The sequence below is a fragment of the Neolamprologus brichardi genome, chromosome 16 (genome assembly GCF_056152115.1).
Source record: "Neolamprologus brichardi isolate AB-2024 chromosome 16, ASM5615211v1, whole genome shotgun sequence".
NCBI lineage: Eukaryota > Metazoa > Chordata > Actinopteri > Cichliformes > Cichlidae > Neolamprologus > Neolamprologus brichardi.
Window position 1 is genome coordinate 7,120,437 of NC_142119.1, and position 23,802 is coordinate 7,144,238.

The window sequence follows — 23,802 nt, forward strand, 5'->3', positions numbered from 1 at the left end:
GTAGTGGTGCAAAACAACACAATTCACCCAGAGACAAATGTTCCTTCATTCCTTTTTACAAACCTCAGTGTAATGAGACTGGTGACCTAAACTTGACCAGTCTTGGTCCTTCAGATTTACTCGACAGTAACGATCACTTTTTCTCTGAGCGTCTCAAAAGCATCAGAAACGAGAAGTTGTAACAGATTCTAAAACAAAAGTGTGGGACTCCTCCCCGAGGGAAGCAGCTGGGTCTCTGTGTGGCGCCGTGCTGGATGATTATTCTAACAAACTGGTGCAAAGGGCTGAAAGACTGGTGACAGACAGGTGGATGGGCTGGCCACTTCCTGTTATGCGTCTCCCGTGTTACGTGCACGCCACGTTGTGATTTTGTTAGTAGCAGCGTGTTTGAAGGATGTTGCCCAAGGCATTTGTGCTTAGAGGTGATTGTAATTATAATCATGCCACTGCAGAACCAGAAGATCTGCTCTGTACGTCTTCTGTACACTTCCATGAAAACATCTACCATCTCCAACTACAGTATCGACTCTCCATAACGTGATCATTTTTTATTCAGTCTGCCGTTTACGCAGTGCCCTAGTAACTCACAGCATATCAGAACATTAAAACTCTTGATACAAATGAGTTAATTAAGATCAAAATGTGCGTTTAGCAGCTACAAGACAGAAATTATAGCGCGAGGCTGCTGCGCACACACACACACACACACACACACACACACACACACACACAAAAGTAATTTGGCCGAGCTAATGTATGTGCTGCATTATTTACAGATTGATTGCAGTCATCATTGATTGTGTGGACTCATAATAGCATTTACAGTGGGGCTGGAATATAATCGTTTAGACGTTCATCATTAGAAATCATTTAGTCTAACTTTCAAAAGGCAATTAGCTGTGGGGCTCCTTAATGCTGAGCGTGGTTCAAAAAGTTCACATGCAGTTGTGTTTCTCCTCACATCAGGAAACTCCAGGTTATCTATCGCATCATACATCTGTGTGTCTCTGAAGCCTGCAGTGAATAATGGACCGAGCCATCTCTGAGGTAGACCAGCAGAAATTATAAATAATTGTAAGCGATCTGGATAATCAGATGGACTCAGAGGTTTATGTTTAATAACTGTTGTTATTATTTGTATTTTAATTTACAAAGATCTGTACGTAGAAAACCATTTCAGGTGTGACTTTCTTCTTCATCAACCCGTCACCAGCTTTCCCACTGCTGCACACGCCTCCCCCTCTTTTCCCTTCCCCCTCCTCCTTTTTCCCTTCTCGTCCGCTTAGCTCTTTCATTTTGAGGAAGAAAACACAAGCCAGTCAGAATAAGGCAATTATGACCCTGCTGGAAAGGTTATTATGCATAATGCCCTGTAATCCTCCTCTACAGTTTTCATCAGAAACGACATGAACATTAAGACCTTGCAGTATATACGTGCTGACAGAAATGGCTTCCAGCCCCATTTTCTGAAATCACACACAAAGCCACAGTTAAAGCATTGATTGGTAAAGATGATGTAGTTGCAATGTGATTATTCATAGCTGCTTGTGCTGCTGTGACAAGATAATGAAGACAATAGACACCAGACAGTCTGGCAGCATTTGCCTGGAATCGTGTCGTTAAGGTAGTTTTGTGAATTTCTCTTTGCGTGTCGTGTTGGTCGCCATGTCAACATTAATTAAACCGTGACCCCGATCAAAACGGACTTGAGAGGGATTTAAAAAATGTGCAGTGTGATATGACACAGTGAGAAGCGGTTATTTGTGTGGGCGGACGCTGACGCAGTCCAGACAGCTTTTTAATCCCATACACCACAACAAAAACTTGATGCTTAAAACAAGCAGACGGACGTGCAACAAACCTCATTGTTCACATTGCACCTCTGTCTTCAGCTTAATGATCCCATTATTATTGTGTTAGGCACTAATTAATGATGATTTTTGTAACTATGCCAGCAGCAGGAAGTCTTGCAGGAATTGTTTCTCCACAAACTTTTAATTTGAATTTATTGAAGAATTAATTCCCCATTTCTGTGATTTATTTGTTCTGGCTTTAAGAGCAGTTTTACTTTTTAGGGTATTCAGCATTTGGGTTTCAAGTGTCACCTCTCTGTGCCCTTCTCTAAAAAGCCTCCATTTACAGCAGAGAGATATTGCTCATCAGATTTGGTCTGCGAGTGGCTGCTCTGTTATCTCGAGCCAGCAGGGCTGCCGGGCTTGACCCCAGGTCGTCTAATGAAAGCTTTTTCTACTCAACAAATGTGTTTCACATTGACATTTTCCTGAGCTGCATCACTGACTTTGCTTTGATTATAGATTGGTTAGATGTTCTTAACTAGTGAAAACACATTTCTAATATATCTGGTAAACGTATCTGTACTGGTACCACACCTAGCATCTCACAAATGATCTAGGATATGTGGAATATCATTAGACCTACTGAACTGGATGAAGTGTTAAAGCTAAAGTGGACCTTTCTTCTATCACTTCCAGCCCGTCCTAATCATATTTATCAACACAGGAAAGCAGAGTTCAAATATATTTCTCTTTCCAAGTCTGATGTCAGCTTTCGAAGGTCAAGTGAATGAACCAAAAGGCCAACTACACACACAAAAACAGTGCTTAAGCAACCTTTGCCCCCTCAGCCCCCCACATAAACTGGCTGCTGGTGAGAATAATATTGACCTTCCACTAAAGAAAGCATTACCGATTATAGCTTTCAGACGCTGCACAAGCGTCATTTACTGGGCACCATTTTTATGTTTTCTTTACAGCCTAATCATTTAAAGTCTTCAGGAAATAACAACATTTAATTATCTTTCTAGCTATACTAAATCAGTATATATAAAATACAACAGAAAAGAGGTTTAGCATGATGAAGCCAAGTGAATCCTTAGCGGTGTATCCGCTCCTCTCATTTCTATGTGCAAACATGAGATGGATACTTTTATATAACATGACCTTAAAACAATGAATGCAACTTGTTTACAGGTCCAAGTCTTTGTCATCCAGCATGACAACACTGTAGCACCAAACTGGAAAGCAAGCCTCCAGCTTTAACTGACTTGTGGTTTGCCAACATAAGGACTCCAGCTGGTCCACATCGTGGTACAACGGTTCATCTAGAAGTGCTAAATACAGATTAATGCCAGGCTGTGTCCATATGTCTTTAGGTTGTGTGCATATTTGCTCTTCTTAGTCCTTCAAAAGGTTATACGAGTCATAAAATGTCCTTCCTGTCCACTATAGATGACTCAGATGTCATTTTCTTTATGCAGCCAGACATTCACCATTATATAGTGATCACTGACGAGTTGTCTTGTGTGAGCATTGACAGGTGTATCCCGCAGTCCTTGAGAAGGGTGGAATGGCCATAAACCTCTTCTTTCCTTAGGACCTCAGATATCAACCAGCAGCCAGACTGCGAGTTATATTTGATGAGGCTACGGCCTCATTGGTAAATTGCAGTACGCTGACACATATATCAGTCTACACTGACAGTCAACATATATTAACTGAGCGCCCTTCATATATGTGCATATGTTATGAACGCGAGCAGTCGATTTATCAGCTTGCAAAATGATACGACATCCTTTGTTATAACATCTGCAGATATTTAGAGTGCTAGTCGTCTATGTAATAAATATCCTCTTTTCTGTTTTGATAGGGTAAAAGGGGTGAATGGGGATCCATTACAAAACACACAATAATAAGCATGATAGGATGTGTGTTTCAGGGTGTGGGGAGTGGTTTCTCTGATCTTAAATCTTATTTGTCAGGGAAGCTAAATGTAGAGTGTGTGTGCATTCACCAAGTGTACGTGACATTAATGTCCCAGAACCAACATCAATATCATATGAGGCAACAATGTTTCTCCCCCATCCATCCATTACCAGCTAACCTTTTAAAACACACCCTAGGCCATGTAAGACTGTTTCTGCATACCTCCGAGATGGAAAAAATACATTAGGAATTACACTTCCAGCAACATAGAAAATGCTGATGGGAATCCATATTTTCTGCTTACTTTTCATTTCCTTTGGCACAAAGCTGTGAGTGTGCTTGAAAAACAACGTGCAGGGGAGGCATTAGGGTAATGGAGAAAAAAGGCTGGAGTGAGAGGGTGTTGGATGGGGGGACTAAAGGTGCATTTACCAACAATGCACAACAGCCCACATCATTTATTTTATCTAGTATAGTATAATTTTCCTAAGAGGTGGATCCTGAGGGAGCGCCGTGTAAATGAGACTGTTCTCTATCAAGCTGTAGAATAATGAAAAAATACAACAGTAAAATATTTTCTATGTTAATGCAAAGACAACGTGTCATCTGTATCCAAACACAGCAGCAGCATTAACTTGTAGGCTGAGTTTCCTGTTCTAAATTAGACAGACTCTATATTCCTCCTACAATGTTTTGTATACGGTGTTTGTTTTGTCATAAAATTGTGATGGTTCACTACACCTAATTGAGCCAGATAAATACCGTCAGGCGTTTTATTTCCAGATACCTGGATTGGGAGGAAAATAATGCTAAATGAATTACACTCAGTTGTAGCATACTAGCAGACTGAGCCTTAAAAGCTAGACAGATGTGCCAACTTTAAATTTTAGTGGGGTTTTTTTTAACTCAGCTTCTATTTTACATAAAAATCCTGTGAGACTAACAGGATCCAAAGTCCTCACAGAGAGAAACTGCTTTTCTTGAATGTGAGGTTCGAGTAACAGTCCCACAAGCCAAACAAGCTCAACTCCTTCAGTTCCCAGCTCCCTTCACCTCTTCTGTCCACTTCCTGGTTCAGAGATTACTGCCACGTTAGGCACCAACCACCATGCGGCCACAGAAAAGTGCAGAACGCTTTCAAAGCTGAGCTGGATGTGGAAATTAAAGATCTCACAAACTGGGGCCTCCAAACATGCACACGCCACAAGTTTGGGTACGCCAGGTCTGTCCAGCATCCAGGACGCTGGAGCCCACAGTAAGGGCACCTTCAAACACCCCACCCTGAGACTCCAAACAGGCAGGATCCATTTAACCGTCACTCAGCACGTAAGCACAAGCGACAGCCAGGACTTGTTCCCTAACCTAAAGCTGCAGAAAAGGAACCTTTTCATCTGCTGGGAACACCCCAACATCTCACTGGGCCAACCGCAGAGTGGTGCAGAGTCCAGGCTCTCTCTGGGAGACTGGTTTCAGGTCAAAGGCAGATTCATCAACCCCTGACGCCATCACTGCGGTGGAGGCGTTTGCGATCACGATACGGTGGCAATTTACGGAGGGAAACAGTATCTGAGTATATTTCAGCCACTTTTTTAAAACTGTACTCCTGACCTCTTTCTTCAGCAGACCTCAAATATCTTTTATTTTCTTTGTGGTTTTAAACCTAAAGCCAGGCAGTCTGAGTCTGCCTACAGTAAAACACTCATCTGGGATTAGGAGCCATTTATTCATCTCAGCTCAGTAATACTATGACAGCCTTGCTTCAGAATCCAATGAATATCTCACACTTTCATTTCATATGCAATCTCTGGTGCTCAGGAGTGTGTATCGCCGAGTATGATTCTGTACAGTTTATTTGTTTGTGTGTCTGTGTGTATGTGCCTTATGTGTGTTTTGGGGGCATTAGTGTTTTGCAATGTTTTCATCCCAGCTCTGAAATACATATTTTCTAGAAATCACGCACATTAATACTTTACGTTTCGATGCGTTTCGCTGTCATATTTGATGCCCTAAAATATGTCTTTGGCAGTTTGACTGCATTCGAAGTCTGTTACCTACAAGCGTCGCTATCCTATTTGAGTGAATATGAGAGAAGAGAGCATCGAGGGAAAAGCTGAATAAAAATATAGCACAGTCGTCAGATGTATTGTGCATCTTTAGGGATCGCCGTCACCAAGACATTCATTTACTTTCAGTCATTAAAAGTCCAGCTCTGACCCAGAAACCTGCTCGACTCGCTCCAACTCCGGACTTGCTATTCAAATGATTAAACACTTATCTAATCATTTCCCTTCCACTCACATTTTGATATCAAACATTAACTCAATGCTTCTCTCTAACTGCAGAATGAAAGACAACACTGAAACTGCTGTAACCCTGAGCTCTCTCAGGAAACAGAATTCAAAGATCTTAATGTTACAAGTCAACGGGGAAAAGGCTAAACACGTGAAAGAAAAAAATCTAAACAAAACAAAAAATGCCAAATAATTCAGTCTCGGGTGCTAAAGTCCAGACAAAATCAAAGACACACCATCACAACTGTTTCTAACGTAGAGGAACTAATCATCGCAGAAACTCCACACTGTGACACCGGCACATTAAGCATCACAAACAAGTAGCCAAAAGCAGGACCAGTGCATGATGCTCTGCAAATCTCACCAAAACCATGGCAACAGGCTCTCAGAACAATAATCTTCTCGGTCAGTTGCTGCTTTCCGGACTCTTTTATTGCTCCTGTCATTGAGTCATGCGGCCGTGCGCTGCAGCTCTGTGTGTCATGTAACTGTACCATTTTCACACAAGAGCTCATCAGGATGTTTCACTCAGCGTGGAGGAACAATCCAGGCTTTATGAAATTCTAAAATGTCACGTGTGAATATCAATTCTTAGCAACAGACACAGTCACGAGTAACATTTCTTCAGGTCAGTCTTGGGCCACTTTATGCATGTAACCATGCACCAAAGCTGTTGGCATGCACACTGACCAATCAAGCCAAAAACCTTTAGCTATAGCTAGATTCTCAAAAATAAAACTATCCTTTTAAATGTAAAATAAGTGATTATTTTGACATGAACAGAGGCACAAAGGCCCGAGTCTTAACAAACAGCAGTTCTTCCCACAGATTCTTACAGCCTCGTGAGAAATTGCTAACTACAGCAACTTTGTTCTTAATTAGTTCAGTGAATTTCCAACAAATCCTGCAGTATTTATACATGCTTAAAGGCATACAGTATGATCCAAGGACAGGGAAACACACTGTATCTGTACAATTTCTAGCCAGCAGGTTCTTTTTTAGCAGTGACCTAAATGAAAAATTCAGTTATCCATAGGACACAAGCTCATTAAAACATGTTGACACTGTTTTAATGTGCGGAGCCACCAAGAGAAGGGCTCCGGATTCATTTAAGGCTCCGAGCAATCATCAAACAGCCCTTACTCTAGGGGATGGGATTGATCACATTGTATAATGCTAGATCTTTTAAAAAAAGTATGAAAAACTTCAGTTTCCAAAGGGGTTAAATGACAAATGACATTCTTCAGGGGAAAAATAAGAATAAACAGGAATATATGGATTGAGTTTGCCTCAAGTCTCCAAACGTGAATTACTAATGATGCTGCCTGACGCTGAAGGCGAGTTAAAACCTTTACCTCTGAGTTTTGCTTAAGAGGCATTATTGTATCAAGGGAGTGGCTTATATGCCACTGCAGCTCAATACTCTGCACACACATACAATGGCACACAATATACCAGACAAAGATCTCGACTTCAGCCTTTGTAACACTTTTGAGCAGACACACAGTATCATGTGCTCACTTACTTCTCTGCGTAATCAGCATAAAACTGTTGTATCAACTGCAGTCAGCATTCTTTTACTTGCTTTTGCATTTGGCACACGCTCGCTCGTTGTCCAAAGGCAGGTTGGACAATAACACCTCTGTACATTTCCAAAAAACAAATTGCGGTGCAGACTTTCAGGTATAAAAGTATTAACTGTTTTGAAACTGCTCGTTTCAGAGGGTCAAAAGTAATTCGACAGCTTACTGAAGCAGTTTTATGGTGAGGCCAGATTACCACAACTAAGGTGGATGATGATTTCAGAAGGCTTCCTTATGAAAGAAAAAGCCTTTACCAACCTCTAACCAAGTCAAGAACACTCTCAAGGAGATGGCAGTCTGTATTCAAGAGGCACCTTCATGATTGGAAATAGAGACAGTTTACCACAAAGTGCAAACCACTGGTTACACGCAACAACAAAACATTTAAAACCAGCCTGTGCAATCCTGCAAAATCGTTTGTAATGGCCTGCCAGTGCAACTGTGCCACTAGTGTTATTAATGTTTGACTGCTGATAGACACAGCTGATCGCACAGCGCTTCACAGTGCAAATGGATGAGAGCCCAAAGCAAACTGCAAAAGACACCCAAGAGTTTCTGAAGGCAGTGAAATGACACAAGACCACCTGATCTGGACCTGAGCGAGCAGACTTTTTAGTTCCTGAAGGGAAAACTGAATTCACAGCAGCAACTGAAGGCGTGGAGAGAAGCTCAAGAGAAGAAGTATAGCATTACATTGGATTTTGTTTTTAAATCCACAGCAGTGGTGTACAGAAGCAGATATACAGAAATTGTGGCAAATATTTATGAGCCAAAGTAAATACTGTGATTTTGTAACTGTGCACAGAACAATAGCTGCCTGGTGCGTGTCTGGGGTGGTCAGTTGCACATGCCAGTGTAATCTGCTGTGCTGGTCAGTCAGGAAGCAGGCTATTCCAGTTAAAACTTAGTTAACCAGTTAATACATATTGTTTTCAGAGTTATTAATTAAGAAGCAGGGTTTCTGGTTTTTGGTTAAAATCAAATAAAAAACTCAAACCAGTCAGCTGTTCCATAAAAACATACACCAATCTGTATAATCCCATAATCATACTTAAACAGAAACAATAGAATATATTCTGCAGAGGATGTACTTACCTTGTCTTTGTCTTCCACCAGATCACTGAGTATGTCGTCGGGGTCTAGAATCCCCCCATCACAGTATTCAACATGGTGCGTCCGAATGAAGAAATCTCCTTCCTACAACAAAGGACACAAAAATCAGCGACTTGTGAACAGACTTATCACCACATGATCAATTTACCTACAATTGTTTTAGAACACCTGCACCATTTCTAACAGAACACTTGTTTTGTTTTCCCCCATCAGGAATGACATTAGCTATCACAGTCGGACTGTTAACCAACAACAGGCTGGAAAACTATCCAACATTTTCTGTCAGAATCCTAAAATAGTCACACTTCAGTCTGAAGGATACGGACTGCTGTTAAATTACACATCACAGAGCGCAGAAATGATGTGGAGTTCATCAGTGTTGCATTCTTACGTTTCTTTAGGGATGTTTTTCTTTAGTTGTTTCAGGACGGCTGCCAAAATCTGATATTAAAACGGAGCTGAATTACTGAGATGTTACAGGTTGTGATCTCTGTACTGCAGAAGTTAGGATGAATCTTCTCTCTTGTCAATCCAGAAGAGAGATCTTCCTCGTCCATCTTCAGAGGAAGGTCATATTGACGCCCACGCGGTCAAAACTAAAGATGGAGAAGCAGCGTTCAGTTTCCAAGGTCCAAATCCAAGTCCCGGAAAACTGAAGTATTCTCTGTTCCCAATGCATTTGTATTAAATTTACTTTTTATTAAACCAACAATCTTTTTTGCACTATTACTGCACTGAAAATGTTCATCTTTTTTCCATTTGTAAAAAATGTGTCTTTTGTTCTCTCCAAATCATAATTATGCATTTATTCCAACTTCATTTCTAAATTGCAATTTTTTGATATTTTTATCATAATGCTTTTTATTTCTCACGAATTTCTCACAGTAAATGTTTTAAATATCGGAAATGATCCCAGTTCATCCACTGTGCATGAATGTGTGCATTTGGTGCTACGTAAATAAAAGTAAACCGAATTCAAACACCAGTGGTGAGTTTGTGTGTGTATGAATAGCACAGTAGGCAATAATACATAACAACACGGATACATGAATGTAGCTTGTATTGGAAACACACGTTGGTCAAAAAGACTAGAAAGGCAAGAATCCTGACATTCCATACCTGTCCAAATGTGTTTAACTTTTTTTTGGCAGCAATAAACATGACAGTTTACTTATTTTAAGATGTGTTTTATTTTAATTAAGTTTAAAACTTTTTTATTTAATGTAAAATTATATTTTGTTTTCATTTACTTTCAAATTCTTCAGTTGCTGAAGGGGCTGCATAGTTTTCATAAATTGCATAGTTCACAATAGCTATAATTGTGCCAGATGGTTGCATTCAGTTAAGTTGGACTCGTGCGTTAAGTATTGTGATAATATCGTATCGTGGGATGTATGGTGATTCCCACCTCTAATTAACATAGTAATAAATTAAAATTATTCTAATTATTTGATGGACACCCACAAGAATCTACTGCACACCAACTCCTCATTTATAAAGCCCTCACTCTCCGACTCCCCTTCTCCCTCAACTTTGCCCTCACCTTTGTTTCTTTGCTCCGCACATCTCTCACGTCTTCCCCGAGGTGCCTTGTACAGATTACAGCTCTAGCTGGGCCCATTCTCTCTCCCTCCTCGCTCCCTTTCTCCGCCGTGTTGGGCCTGTGATTAATGACTTTGAAACTGTACTGGACAGCTGACTGCATAGAGCTGGTTGTTGAACAACATATTGAGACAACACACAAGCGTGCACACACATACTCAAGACAAATCACACGCAGCCTAAGGAAAGGTGCGACTCCAAACACTACAGGGTGGTGCTCCAGTAAATCACTCTTTCAGGGTCAGATGCTCGTAATGTTTTTCAAAAACTCGCATTAGAAAGATTTCAAGATCAGATTGTGTCCACGGGTATCACTGCAAGGGCAATATTTCCTTCTATCAGTGTATCAGTCCAACTGATCTGACTGTGTAATAATTAAAAACGATATGTGTGCAAACGCGTACACGTACAATTACAAAACTCGCCATTTCAATGGCTATTCACCCATCTTTGTTGCACAAGGCTCTGACACTGAGAGCATTTATGCTCTTCTATTGTCTGTAACTCTTCCTCTCTTCCTTCCAGCTGGAATTTATAGTATGACTCCGCTGTAACAATGACTTGGCTGAGACCCAGTCCAGATGCATGAGATAGATTTTCAAATACTCGGTTTGATTTTCTTCTTTCCCCTTGAGCACTACCAATCAAGGCTTTGGAAAATGTTAACTCAAGGACACACACCGAGTGCATGTGTTTGTGTAACTGCCTGCGCTTTAAATTTTGTTTATTAGTTCTAATGTCCAGCGCTCAATCGGTCACCGTCACACAAACAGCACGACACCACCACACGAGCAATCGTACCTCGAGAAACAGGCGCGATGAGTTCAGCTTGTATTCTACTTCCTCACATCAGAAAACTACGCCGGGCCTGCTCTCAGTGTGTGGGCTGATCCACACCACCCAAGTACAATTCACACAGAAGCCTTTAATTGTAACTAATCTATTAAAGCTCAACGAGTCATTCATCAAATTAAAACAAACTAGCACAGGTGGATTTTTAAGCGCTTACAGCTGAAAACCCAAATCCATCGTCTTAAAGTTATCATCGATTAAGCCCTAAACAAACTCCAGCCTCCAAATGTTCCAACGCTCACTCACCGCTCTGGTAGCTAAACTTTGTTCTCAACCACCTGACCTGCCAAGTTAGCTCATATTAAATATAGCCCCACCAACGTCTACTAACTATTTTTACTACCAAGGCAGAAATGGTTAGTCTGACACTGACAGCTTATGTTGCTCGTGTCTACTTGGATTCAGCAAATTGACATTTCGAAGGTTGATAACTTGATTTTCACAGAACACGGTCTTTAAATCTTTGAGCAAGGAAAGATCCTGTGCACAAATAGATTTACGGTATAGTTTGTCTGTTTGCCGGCAGGATTACACAAACAGTACCAAGACAAATATCGTTAAACTTTGTGAAAAGGTGCAGAAAAGGCAGATCTTCTGCCACATTAACACTGAATATTAACGAATAATCACGTGTAGGGATGCACCGATACCGATACTGGTATCGGGGCCGATACTGTAAAATGTGTGTGTACTCGTACTCGTAAAAGTTAACCGATACCATGAACCGATACTAACTTATTTCATTAATCAGAGGGTGGCATGTCATTTCTGTTGTAGTTTTTTAGATTGGCCACTAGGGGGACATCCGGCGCTAAACAGGCACAGGGTTAGGTGAGTGAGACTGGCGGCTCCAGATAAAAAAGAGAAACTGGAGGCTGCTGTAGCTAGGCTAAACAAAATGTCAGCAGTGTGGACCGGAACAACCAACTTTAACTCAGGTTTTGGAAAAGTGATGAAAGATGTCAAGAGAAAATCCACGGGCAGTTAAAATAACAGAGGCTCGACTCATTTTATCGCTCTGGATGACCAGCCAATGCCGGTCGTGGAAAACATAGGATTGCACCGTCTTCTCAGCATACTCGAGCTGCGATATGAAGTGCCAATAGTTCAGTGATATTTATTTAAATTACAATGTGGAGACTCCGCAATAATTTAACAGAAGTTCTTATTTTTCACTTGAAATTTTTTTGTGGTCATTTTTATTAAGATTTTATTTTTTATCGGCAGAGAATAAAATAAAACCTGTCTTCCAATCCATTGCATTTGTGTGTGTGTGTGTGTGTGGTAGAAGTATCGGTTTTTGTTCTCTGTATCGGCAAGTACTCAGATCCAAGTATCGGTATCGTGTCGGTTTGAAAAAATTGGTATCGTTGCATCCCTAATCACGTGACTAGAGTCAGATGATATTTAACCTGACAAGTAAAGACTTATTTGCAAATTAGAATTTATTATTTCAGAACATGTAAAGTACTGAGAAAGTACCACATCAGGTCGAAGATGAAATACACCCAACCATAAATCTGACATTAATCAGCTGATTCTAATTATATACAAACTCATTTCAGTGGTTTCTGAAGTGACTGAAATGACTTGCGTAGTAAGTAATAGTAGCAGTAATAGGTAAAATTGTTTCCTGGTCACATGATGACACGCGCCATGCCGTCTTTCCCCAAGTTACATTGTTACATATTCAGTGGATCAGAACCTTTTTAAATTCAACTGATTGTTCACGAAACTAATCGGCAGACTAATCACTACAAAAAGTGGGAAACACGTACACCCTGTAACCTGGAAACACAATGAGACACACACAGTGAAAACAGCCACGTTCCTTCGGCGACCTGCTGCTGCTATGAGGTCATCAGCGCCTGTTTGGGTTTCTCTGTTACAGTAGGCAATCCGTACGGCTGTACCGACGAGAGACGAAGATTCTGAGAGATAAGCCGTGAGCACACTCGTCTAATCTGATAAAGTGTCAGCACCAAATCCTGTCCCTCCAACTCTAGTGGTTTCTAAACCCAGAGAGACTCGCAGATATAAGTTTAAAGATAAGAGTTGTAAACACGCCGATCAAATCCAAAAATCAGGGGGATTAGCACTTAATGCAGTGTTTTGCCTGAGTCTATTTCAGATAATCTTGGGTAATTTGGGATATTTGATTCTCGTGACGTGATGTGGAAATGATTAATAGGTTGGAGTAAATTCCCTCCTGAGTGAAAACACTCTGTACCATCGCTCCCATTCTTATCTCTGAACAGTACGCCTTTTTTGTCTGCTGCTTAACAAACGAGTTTGGTATGCACGCTGCTCTCAAACTGAAGGTCGTGCAAATGAGTGGACCTCGATAAACCACAGAGGTGTGATTGAAGAGTCATGCAGTGCGACATCCACACCACAGCTTCAGCTGAATACTCGCCCACGTTTAGATCCTTATCCAGAACTGAGAGGCAAGCAGGAAATGTATGCATGTATTATATCATTTTATTATCGATAATCCTGTAAAGGCAGTAACTAATATCCTGAAATTAATTCTGAAAAAGCAAAATAAACAATCTAAACTGAATCACCCCCCGACCTGCCTTGCGACCCTGCAACAGCATCCCACACTTAAGATGGGCACAAGCTCACTTTTCAATCATCCAATTAAGCAAAGATACATTTATTGTCACGTTGTATAGAAAAAAATCAAGGTTTGCTTACACCGACTCGAACAGTTTGTTCAAACAAACCTTTCCGAGTCCGTTCTAAAAAGTCAGGCTCAATAAACACATTCCTGTGGTTTGTCTACAGAGGAGGAGGCACGTGTCTCCTCCCGGCCTCTCCCTCGCCCTCAGAAATAATTGCCTGTGAGTGGCATGGGGCCAGAATGTTTGGACGATTTTATCAGCTTGTTTGGCCACGCCTCATCAGCATTCCTGTCCCAACTAATGAAACTACACTGTACACCCACACTGACGAGAACCCTTCCATACACATCCACCTGGAAATCCATATGCACAAGTGTATACACAGGTATAGTGTAAAAACACCACCAGCCCACAAACCTGACAGATTTCATTTTTTTAAAGCATAATATATGTATCATCTGGCTTCATCTATACCTTAGATTTCTTGTCTTAGTCCAAATATGTGCAGTCACGTGGTTTTATTTATTGATGTTTTATACATTTGGACGAGCAAGTAACGGTTCATGTATTATTTTAGTTTCAGCGTGTCAGCCTGAAACTGGTTTTAAAAGCACAGGAGCATTTGTTGCTCCTACACGTTTATTTGCAACCTATATTGTGGACAGAAATCGTTTTTATTTCTGACACACACCCGGTGCAGGTTCAGTTTTTGAAAATGATGTTTGCTTTTACATCCAACCGCTATGACACCAACAGCTGCAAAGTTTCCTGCAGATCCAGATCTCCTTTTTTGGAGACTCATGTCTGCTTTGAGTGCTCAGAGATGTCCGTATGCTGTTTGCAGCTAACTGCTCTCGCAGAGAATTTGCTGGACCATCCTGTACAAAGTGTCCCTTCAGTTAAAGTTGTTCAAGTAATTTGAAAATCCTTTCGAATGCTTTCCCAGACCCATATCCTTAGAACTTTTACTTTGTAGAACTAGTTTACCACATTAATGTATTACTGTATACACATCAGTCAGCCAATAAAGTTGTTCTGTATATTAAAAGACTTTGTTCCCCTTCCTTGTCCTCCGTGCCCCCCTGGTAGTGAGCCAGGTTGTGCTAGAAAACTTTACATTGCTGACTCACAGCCATCTGCAGTCTTAACTTGGAAGACTTTAGAAAACCATTCAGATCTTGGCAGGACAGTACAGGCTTTAAAAGCAAAGAGAGAACACCAGGACCTCCGTGTTATAGGCTTAACCTTTTAACAGCCACCTGCGACCTGTTGTAGCTAGTTCAAAGCATTTGAAAGTTTCATATAAAGATGCTTTTTTTTTTCTTTTTCCCATTACTACACATGCTCGCTTTGGTTAGATTCTTTATAATTCAACTGTTTACTTCATTTTACATGACGTGAAGATTCCAGCAATAGGGAACAGCTTTATTAAGTGAAGCTGGTGATGGTGGTGAAGTTGTGCCAGAAGAATTTGTTGCTATCAATCTACGATGAGCAGGGTATATAAAAGACAAAAAAACCCCAGTGACAGCTCTGAACCTTTGAAGTGTCCAATCATGTTTTATTATCCACACACCGCACAGGGCTCCACAGATAAAAGGAACAGTTATTAATATTTGTGTTTGTTTTATTCTTTGTAAATTATACGGTTCAAGGACAAATATCAAATATCAAATATTACTGATTAAATTTCATTGTTCACCGTTTGCTCACTTTGTTCAGAAAATAAAAAGAAAACTTCTCTCGATATGAAAAGCCGGTCAGTGTTGTCCATTATATTTGTTTGGCCTCCAAAATGCGAGTGTCCCAACACTGTCTCTGTTTTAGTAGGACAAGGACAGCCTGCTTGTGCCCATTACTGCCCTGGTATAATTAGCAGAAAGAGAAGCACGGCATCAGTGTTTGGAATAATGATGAAAGAATTTAGAGGACTCAAAATGTTTCATTATGTTTTCCAATGTCACAGAAATTATTTAAACCAATTCGCATAATTTGGCCATGGCAATGGAGATATTATAGAGGGTTTAGAGAGACATAATAAAGCTGCAATCTCCAGTAAAGTTTGCCCTAAAGGTCATATCAGTGTTTTCTAGATAAAGTCCCATTCATGCATTCTGGCTGTTCAGTTAAAGAAAACCGATCTCTCCTGAGCAGGATGTGCGTATTGGCATCAAACGTGGAACCTATGTTTCTAATAAACGAAACAATAAACGTACTTTTCCCATGGCGGGGATCTGCTTTTTATTTTGAAACTCTGACATGATTACAGAATGCTGAGTGTCATTTTTCTGGATTATACAGGCAACACCACCTGCATTTCACTTGTACTGGGACTCATAAACACACAGTCGCACACGTGTCTGTTTGGCCAAAGGCAATTAGGCTGATAACTTTCTGGCAACTCCCCACAAAAAACAACCTCCGCCTTCATCCCTCCCCCATCTTCAAATGCTTTTGTTCTGATTTCTTCAGATGGTTTATTAATCTCCTCACAGCCAACGCTCTACAAAAACCCTGCATATCACTATTTTTTTCCCTTGATACGGTCATGCTCGGTGCTTCCCTTCCATAATTTGTGCTAGCCCTCTATGATCATCCATCAACAGTGATAGCTCTATATTATGCTGCAGCTGTCGGCAGGCTTGTTTGCTCTGATAAATAACTAAAGATCACAGCGCTCTCAGATCACTGATATATTGAGTGAAGTGAATGACAATTAATCTAATATCTGCTCAATAAAAACTTACAGACTAATTGACTAATCTGTGCTTTTCTCTTAAAAGCTAAATGAGATACACTTTATCTACATGAGTGTCCTAAAGGCGTGCTACAGCTAACCAGTACTGTCAGGATCAGAGCCATTCACACTGCGCTAAGCCTATGAAAAATGTTTTAACTATAATAAATGGTTACTATTGGAATGGTAAAAATACTTACTAGGCATACACTGGCAAACTATTTTTAATATTACACAAAGATAATCAGAGTAAATACAAAACACCTTTTTTTAAATGCTGATTTCACTTCTTAAGGGAATAAAGTTATCCAAACCTCCCTGCCCAGTGCGGGAAATAATTTCTCCCAAATTAACTGTGATTAACCACACTTCAATTTCAGCAGCCGTGCCCGATTACTGCCACAAATGACTTAAATAGATCTCAAAAATCAACACATCGTGACACAATCTAAAGAAACGCCTGATAAACTAAGTCAGCGTCATCGCTGTGATCGGTCCGAGGCTTCACAGGAGTGGCTGGCCTGCCAACATTATTCAAAGAGCGCATCAACGACTCACCCAGTAGGTCACAGAAGAACCAGAACAACATGTAAAGAACTGTAGGCCTCGCTTGCCTTAGTCAAGGTCAGAGTTCATGACTCAACAATAAGTAAGAAAGAGACTGGGCGAAACTGGAGAGTTCAAAGAGAAAACCAATGCTGACCAAAAAGAGCACCAAGGCTCGTCTCACATCTGCCAAAAAAAACATCTGGATGATCCACAAGACTTCTGGGAAAATATTCTGCGGACTTACGGGAACAAAAGATGAACTTTCTGGAAGGTTTGAGTCCCATTATGCATTTCATAAAAAGAACAGAGCAACAGTCAAACATGGTGGTGGTGGTGGTGTGATGGTCAGGGGCTGTTCTGTAGTGGTTTCAATCAGACTCAGATATTTTGGCGTGACCTCAAACTGGTCATTCATGCTGGAAAACCCTCCAATGTAGCAGAATTACAACAATTCTGTAAAGAACAGTTGACCAGAACTCCTCCAAAACAACGTGAAAGACTCATAAACACATAACTGTGTGTCCTCCTGCCAAGAGAGACACAACCAATTATTAGGTTTAGGGGGAAATTAGTTTTTCACACGGGGCAGGTGTGTTATTGTTTAAATACTGCATTTTGTATTTACTCAGATTGTTGTTGTCTATTATTAAAATTTATTTGAAGCTCAGTAACATTTAGGTGCAAAAAACTCAGAAATCAGGAAGTGGGCAACAAACAGCAAACAGATCAGGCCAGAAAGAAAGGGGGGAAACTATTCACTAAACATGATAAACAATGTATCTACACTATAGGGATAAAAGAACCAGTTCGCACTTCTTAATATAAGATGTCTGTTGTTTTCAGTCCTGTTGCCACAGGTGTGTAATATCAGTCAAAAGCAGGCTGATTCTAAAGAGCTCAGCAGTTCCAAGTCTGTTACTGTAACAAGTCAGTCTGTGAGTTTTCACCCCTTCCAAATATTCAACAATCAGCTATGTTCAAACATCATCTGGTATTATCATCAGCACCAAGTCTGTGCACCAGGAGCTTCATGAGATGGTTCACGATGACCGAGCAGCTCCTGTAATTATAACGTATGGGTTCCACACAGCGTTTTTTATCTAATGCCCTTCATTCTGTGCTTTTCTTTACTCATTTCGTGAAACTATGCATTCACAGGGTGGGTGAGAAGTGAGTCTACAATCTTAGTTTCACTGGAGACAAAGGGGAGGAATGTCCCTCCTACACTTATCTGTGTACAAGCGCCTATATTGTTTTTTCACATATAACTCCAAAATGAGTGATATTACACACTCTCTACTGAATATACAATTTGTAAAATGGTTATGTTTTTGAAGAGCCGACCACAAGACCAATCGCAGCAACCCAGACTTGATTCTGACCCAATGCCGTTTGCAGCGTGTCTTCCCCACTCTCCTTCTCTTCACTAAAAAAAAAAAAAACTAATAAAAGCCCCCAAAATAATAATAAAAACAGAATTTATGGCTTAGCATCAGTGTGGTGAACGAGTTCTAAATCCACATCCTAAAACGTGTTAACCAAGCTAAATTAGGTACTTAGTGATGCGAGACCTGCCTTATCTCTAAAAAGAGCTTTAAAGGAATTAGAAAAAGTTAGAAAAAGACCTTTAATGTGTAAATAACAGCAGTTTCAAATAAAAAGCAGCCATATCGAAGCCTTTTGTTTCTTCCATCCTCTCTGTGGGAGTTTTAATTCAGAGATAAATGTGAAACTAAAATGATCACAAACAGGAATTAAATCCTCTCAGAAGCTCACCTTAAAACTACATTTCATGAAGCACAACTCTTTTTGAGATCGCTCAAATGCAGCGCTAATGTCTGTGCTGTGCATTAGCTCCTCTTAAGCACCACTGTGGGAACACCTAACAAAGCAGCTGATAAATAGTACTGCCAGTATCAGTTAGCTACAGTGCATGCAGGAACACAAGATAATAAAACGCTTTTAATCCAAGCAGCATACTCTCTAAGTAGAGTGAAGCAGATAGGGGGGAAGGGGAAAGAGACAGACAGAAAGCTAGCAGTCTCTGTGACATAAAAATATGATTTGCCTGGCACTGGGAGGGAGAATTAGGGACTGGACCACTGTACAACACACACATATATCCTAGATTTTTAATCCCGAAACACGCTAACAGCCATAATTATACGGCTACAAGAGATTAGTGTTGCAGAAAAATGACTGAGTGACGACAAGAAAGTCAGAAAAACACACACACAGAGAAAATACTTAGGAAGAAGAAAAGGAGACTACAAATTCACCATCCCCCAAGAAGCAGAACTGGAGTCTGATGTCAAAAGTTCTGAAAGGGAGGGTTGAAAAAATGAAGACAAGCAACAGGACAATTACTGTAAAAATGATTAAGAGGAAAAAGGGCTAAAACCATTTGAGAGTACAAAGTGCAGAGCGAAGGTGGAAAGAGGAGGAGAGACTGAGACTTGCTGACAAAGGTGTGGGAGACAGCGGGAAAAGGGAAAGAAAACAGAGGAAGAAGAGACGAGCAGGCCAAAACACACAGAGCGAGCATGTTCTTAGCAAAGAATTTAATTGACACCAAACAAAGACTTTAAACACTAACAGACCAAAGCAACAGAGCAGGACACCTCAGATGTTCCTGCTCTAGCTTCATAGCACCGCGTTAGATCTATGCTGCAGCCTGCAGTCCACCTTCCCTGATATGTAACTACAGCAAAGCAGACCTCAACTGCTGTGACAGGTCTGAGAAACACAGCATCCATCCACAAGGATGATGCCTTTATAAAGCAAATAGCAAATAACAGTTTTATTATTAAAACAAAGCTGCCTTTTAATAAGTCAGAGCTACTAAAAGGAGACTTGAGAGTCAGTTCTTCAGTGAACTGTTGTCTAAGATTTATTGACTCTAATGCCAGCATGATCGGCTCAATCAGACTCATGATAGCAGAGCTAATGGAGACACAACATCACTCGCTGCAGCGGGGATTCGAGACAGTACCACACCTCACGCTTAAGAGCAAACAAACTACAGTCAAAACAGTGTAAACTGATCTTTACTGTGAAAATGAAAATAGGCCCTTTCTTTGATTTATTCAAGGCATGTAGCCGCACGAATCTTTTCTTCAGACTCATTTAGTTCTAGAGGTAGTCATCATCATAGCTTCCATTTTCTGAGCTGAAGATGGTGACAGTTTCTCTATCCATACCCTTCTAGTTCTAGCTGGAATGGGGGTATCTTATGAAGAAGAGCTGCATGTGAGGGAGGAAGTGTTCAATGAGGAAGAACAGTTTAAACAAAAGGGACACGACGGCTTGAGCCAGGTGCACAGCAATATACAAGGTGAACAGGAGATTTATTTGTGTAAAGGATAAGAATGATAAATATGATGAAGGGGGCAAAACACACAGGAGGGTTGTGTGGTGAGGGGTAATATACGGACAGGTGGAAGCGGATTAAAAAGGAAAAAAAGGGAGCAAGAAAAACAGGACGGCATCTCTAGCACTCTCTCATATAAACCCACACACACACACACCTTCGACATCTCTCCCTCAGTCGCAGCTGAGACGATCCATCCATATGACTGCTGTGCCTTTTGAATAATAGACCCAATATGAAGCAAGTCACTGAGAAGATTTGGTTGTGTGATGGGGGTCATGGGGTTCCTGCCCTGAGAGCAGCGCCGGGAATCAACAGCAGTCATAAAGGAATCACAAGACGGAGTCATTTGCATTTTACACTCACAACTAAATTGGAAATAACTCGCTCCTGCTCCTGTCTGGACCATCACAATTCATATCAGATATGCTTTTAATTTTTTATACAGCAATTATGGAAAACCGGACCTCCATGGCTTTGTCTAATTTCCCAAGACTTTTAGATGTGAAAATCATATGGTCCTTTCATGATATAAAAATGACTGAGCTCTCGATTATTCTTTCATGACTTCAGGGGGAAAACCTCAAATGTTATGAAAGTGCTGTTTCATAAAAACTTATCTGTCTCGGAGTTCATGAAAATCTTAACACATTATTACAGAACTACTTCTTACAATAAATAATGGAGCTAACTGACAGCTCAAGGGTGAGATGGACTCGGAGAGAGATAAGGCTGCATTTGTTCATGCTTTTTGTTCATTTTTCCCAAGCAGAGCGCTCGCTCTATGGGGTATCACTGACAAAAACATATTTTTCTGCAGCTGCGATTTTTGCCACAGTCACAGTGTAAAGATGTGCTGCGTTTAATGTGTTGAATAAAAGAGTCACTTCTCGTGCCAAGACTGCTATCAGGCGTAATTGTAAAGACAGGTGCTTTGCAAACTTCTCTGCAGTACCTGCTCCAGGAGTTTTCTGTATCTCTGCGTGGCTTGCTGGATGAGGTCCCTCACGGTCCATCCCTCCTTGCATGGCACCACCACACCTGTCTGCCCAAATGTCACTGTCACCTTCATGATGGCTGCTCTCCACTTTATCCCAGATCCGAGCCCTCTGGATGCAGATGATGAGCAATGTTCATAACAATGCAGGAAGGCCTCCCGGAAAGACTTGACAAGAAGGCAAGGATGTCATCAAATACCAAAAATGTAAAAATACAGTACTGGCAGTAGGTGGCTTGAACACAGCTGCATCCAAATAAAAGTTAGATTTCTAAAACCCAAACTGCTTTCCAGAACTCTCCACGGGCATAAGAGTCATTTTGTGATCTTACATCCAGCCGCCTTCACATGCAAAGGTAACCATGGCTGTCGCTCCTCTTCTCGTCTCCTCAAGCATAGCTAAGGATACCACTCAGCAGGTCTGAACACAGCTTCCTGAAGCGTTAAACTACTGCACTGTTTGCGCGATGGAGCTGAGCGGTGTGTCCTGTCATGCCTCACGGCGGCTTAACTGTAGTTAACTTGTAATAAAGTTAGCCGTGTATCAGCTAGCTGCACTAGCCCCGGCTATGATAACAAACCCGGGGTGGACGCTTTCAGTCTGTCACAGCTCTCCAATCTCCAAACGCTTCCTCCACTATCACAGATGCCGTGTTTCTACGTGTTTTACCACTAAGACAAAAGTTTATCCAAACTTTCACATAACAGCTAGCCGAAGCTGGTTCCTTCGCTAGCTAACGTTAGCAACCTTAGCTGAACTTTGGAGGGAGGGATGCAGTCGGTCGGGCATCATTCCACAAGTTTTCCCTCTCCCAACTTTCCTTTTTTCCAAGCCGTCACTTGCATCCACTACATCCCGGACAGGCACGATAATAAGACGGGGACGCAGTTTTCATATTCGGCGGTAAACTGGGCCTGTACTGGAGCAGGTAACGGAGCAGTAAAACTATGTTTTGGAAAAGTTTTGAGATTCCTTCACTGCCGACCGCTCCTGACCAGTTCCTGACCAGCTCCTCCACCGCTTCACGCTGTTCACTTTCTTAAAGGGGAAGTGCTCCAATTAATGCTGCAGCTGGGAGTAATGCACATGGATCCAGATTCTCGGTTCTAGCCTGTAGTGTTAGGATGGTCAACTTATATTAACGAGTTAACCAGACCAGATGTTAGAGCAGCAGACTGCTAACCTGCAGGTTTCTGCTTTCTCTGATGCTGGCGTCACTCACATTACTGCTTTTTTTATGAACCCAATAATGATAACAACAAGAGCACAAGCCTACTGGCAGCTCGCTCTCTGCAGTATTTACTTTTACAGGACAGATCTTTACTTTGATTACTCAAACATTATGTAGGAGCAGGTAATCGATAATAGGTATTGATTTGTAGTAACTGGACATGAAAAACTTGAGCTTATTATATGGTGTTATCGTACAGTTTATTTTTAACTAACTCGGCTTCTCTTTCTCTTAACAATACTTTCTTTAAAGGTATAACACACCGTTGGAGTCAGCTGTGAAATGTAAAGGAAAGGTCAAATGTGACATGATATCTGGATGCACTACAATGTGATATTGAGAATCCTCATATACCACTATCATTTCCTGAATGTTGGCAGTATAAACAAACACATTAGACTTTTAGCATCGCTTTAAAGATAAAACAAAATTTATGAAAGTTTGACTTTATTTGACCTTAAAGGAGAGGTCAGAGGTTCAAGGTAACGTGATACTTAGAATCCACATATATACTGTATTATTCCCTATATGCCTATATGTTGTCAATACAAACAATAGCAGTAAGAAGTAAGTAAGTAAAATTCATTTATACAGCACTTTTTTAAGACAAAGTGCTTTACAGGTAATATAAAAACATATCAGACAAAACAACATATTACACAAGAACTTTACCCAAATGCCCATCTAAATATTTGAGTTTTCAACTGTTTTTTAAAAGAAGCCACAGAGTCCACGGTGCGTAGAGTGGGAGGTAAACTGTTTCACAGTTTCGCTGCTAGGGTTTGGAAAGGGCATCTGTGGAATAGCCAGAAGGCCACCATCAGTGGATCTAAGGATCCAGTTTGGAGAGCAAGGGTGAAGAAGCTCGATGATATGAGTGGGGGTCTCTCCTCGTAAAGACATAAAAGTATGAGTGAGTGATTTTAAACTGATATCTGAAAAAACATTGTTTTAAATAGCTCTATATACCATTATTATCACTTTGACCTTCAGTCTACTGACTTGGAAGCATTCAGATCAATTCAATTTTATTTATACAGCGCCAAATCACAACATCAGTCGCCTCAAGGCGCTTTATATTATAAGGTAGACGCTACAATAATACATACAGAGAAAAACCCAAGAAT

At 40.8% G+C, this 23,802-nt stretch overlaps 1 protein-coding gene across 3 annotated transcripts in view; it reads right to left on the minus strand.

The window, feature by feature from the left end:
- LOC102784822 (partitioning defective 3 homolog B-like) overlaps positions 1–22,479 on the minus strand; it is a 214,020-nt gene extending 191,541 nt beyond the window's left edge. For 2 of the 3 annotated variants that reach the window (XM_087830172.1, XM_087830171.1), the window contains exons 1-2: positions 21,402–22,479; positions 8,692–8,793 (exon numbers count right to left, since the gene is read on the minus strand). In XM_087830172.1, the coding sequence (XP_087686298.1) occupies positions 8,692–8,793; positions 21,402–21,518 (219 nt within the window). In that variant the 5' untranslated portion in view covers positions 21,519–22,479. Of the gene's footprint in view, positions 1–8,691; positions 8,794–9,100; positions 9,200–21,401 lie in introns of those variants that run through there. The other variant, XM_087830174.1, reaches the window with a different exon arrangement.
- Between the last annotated feature and the right edge of the window lie 1,323 nt (positions 22,480–23,802).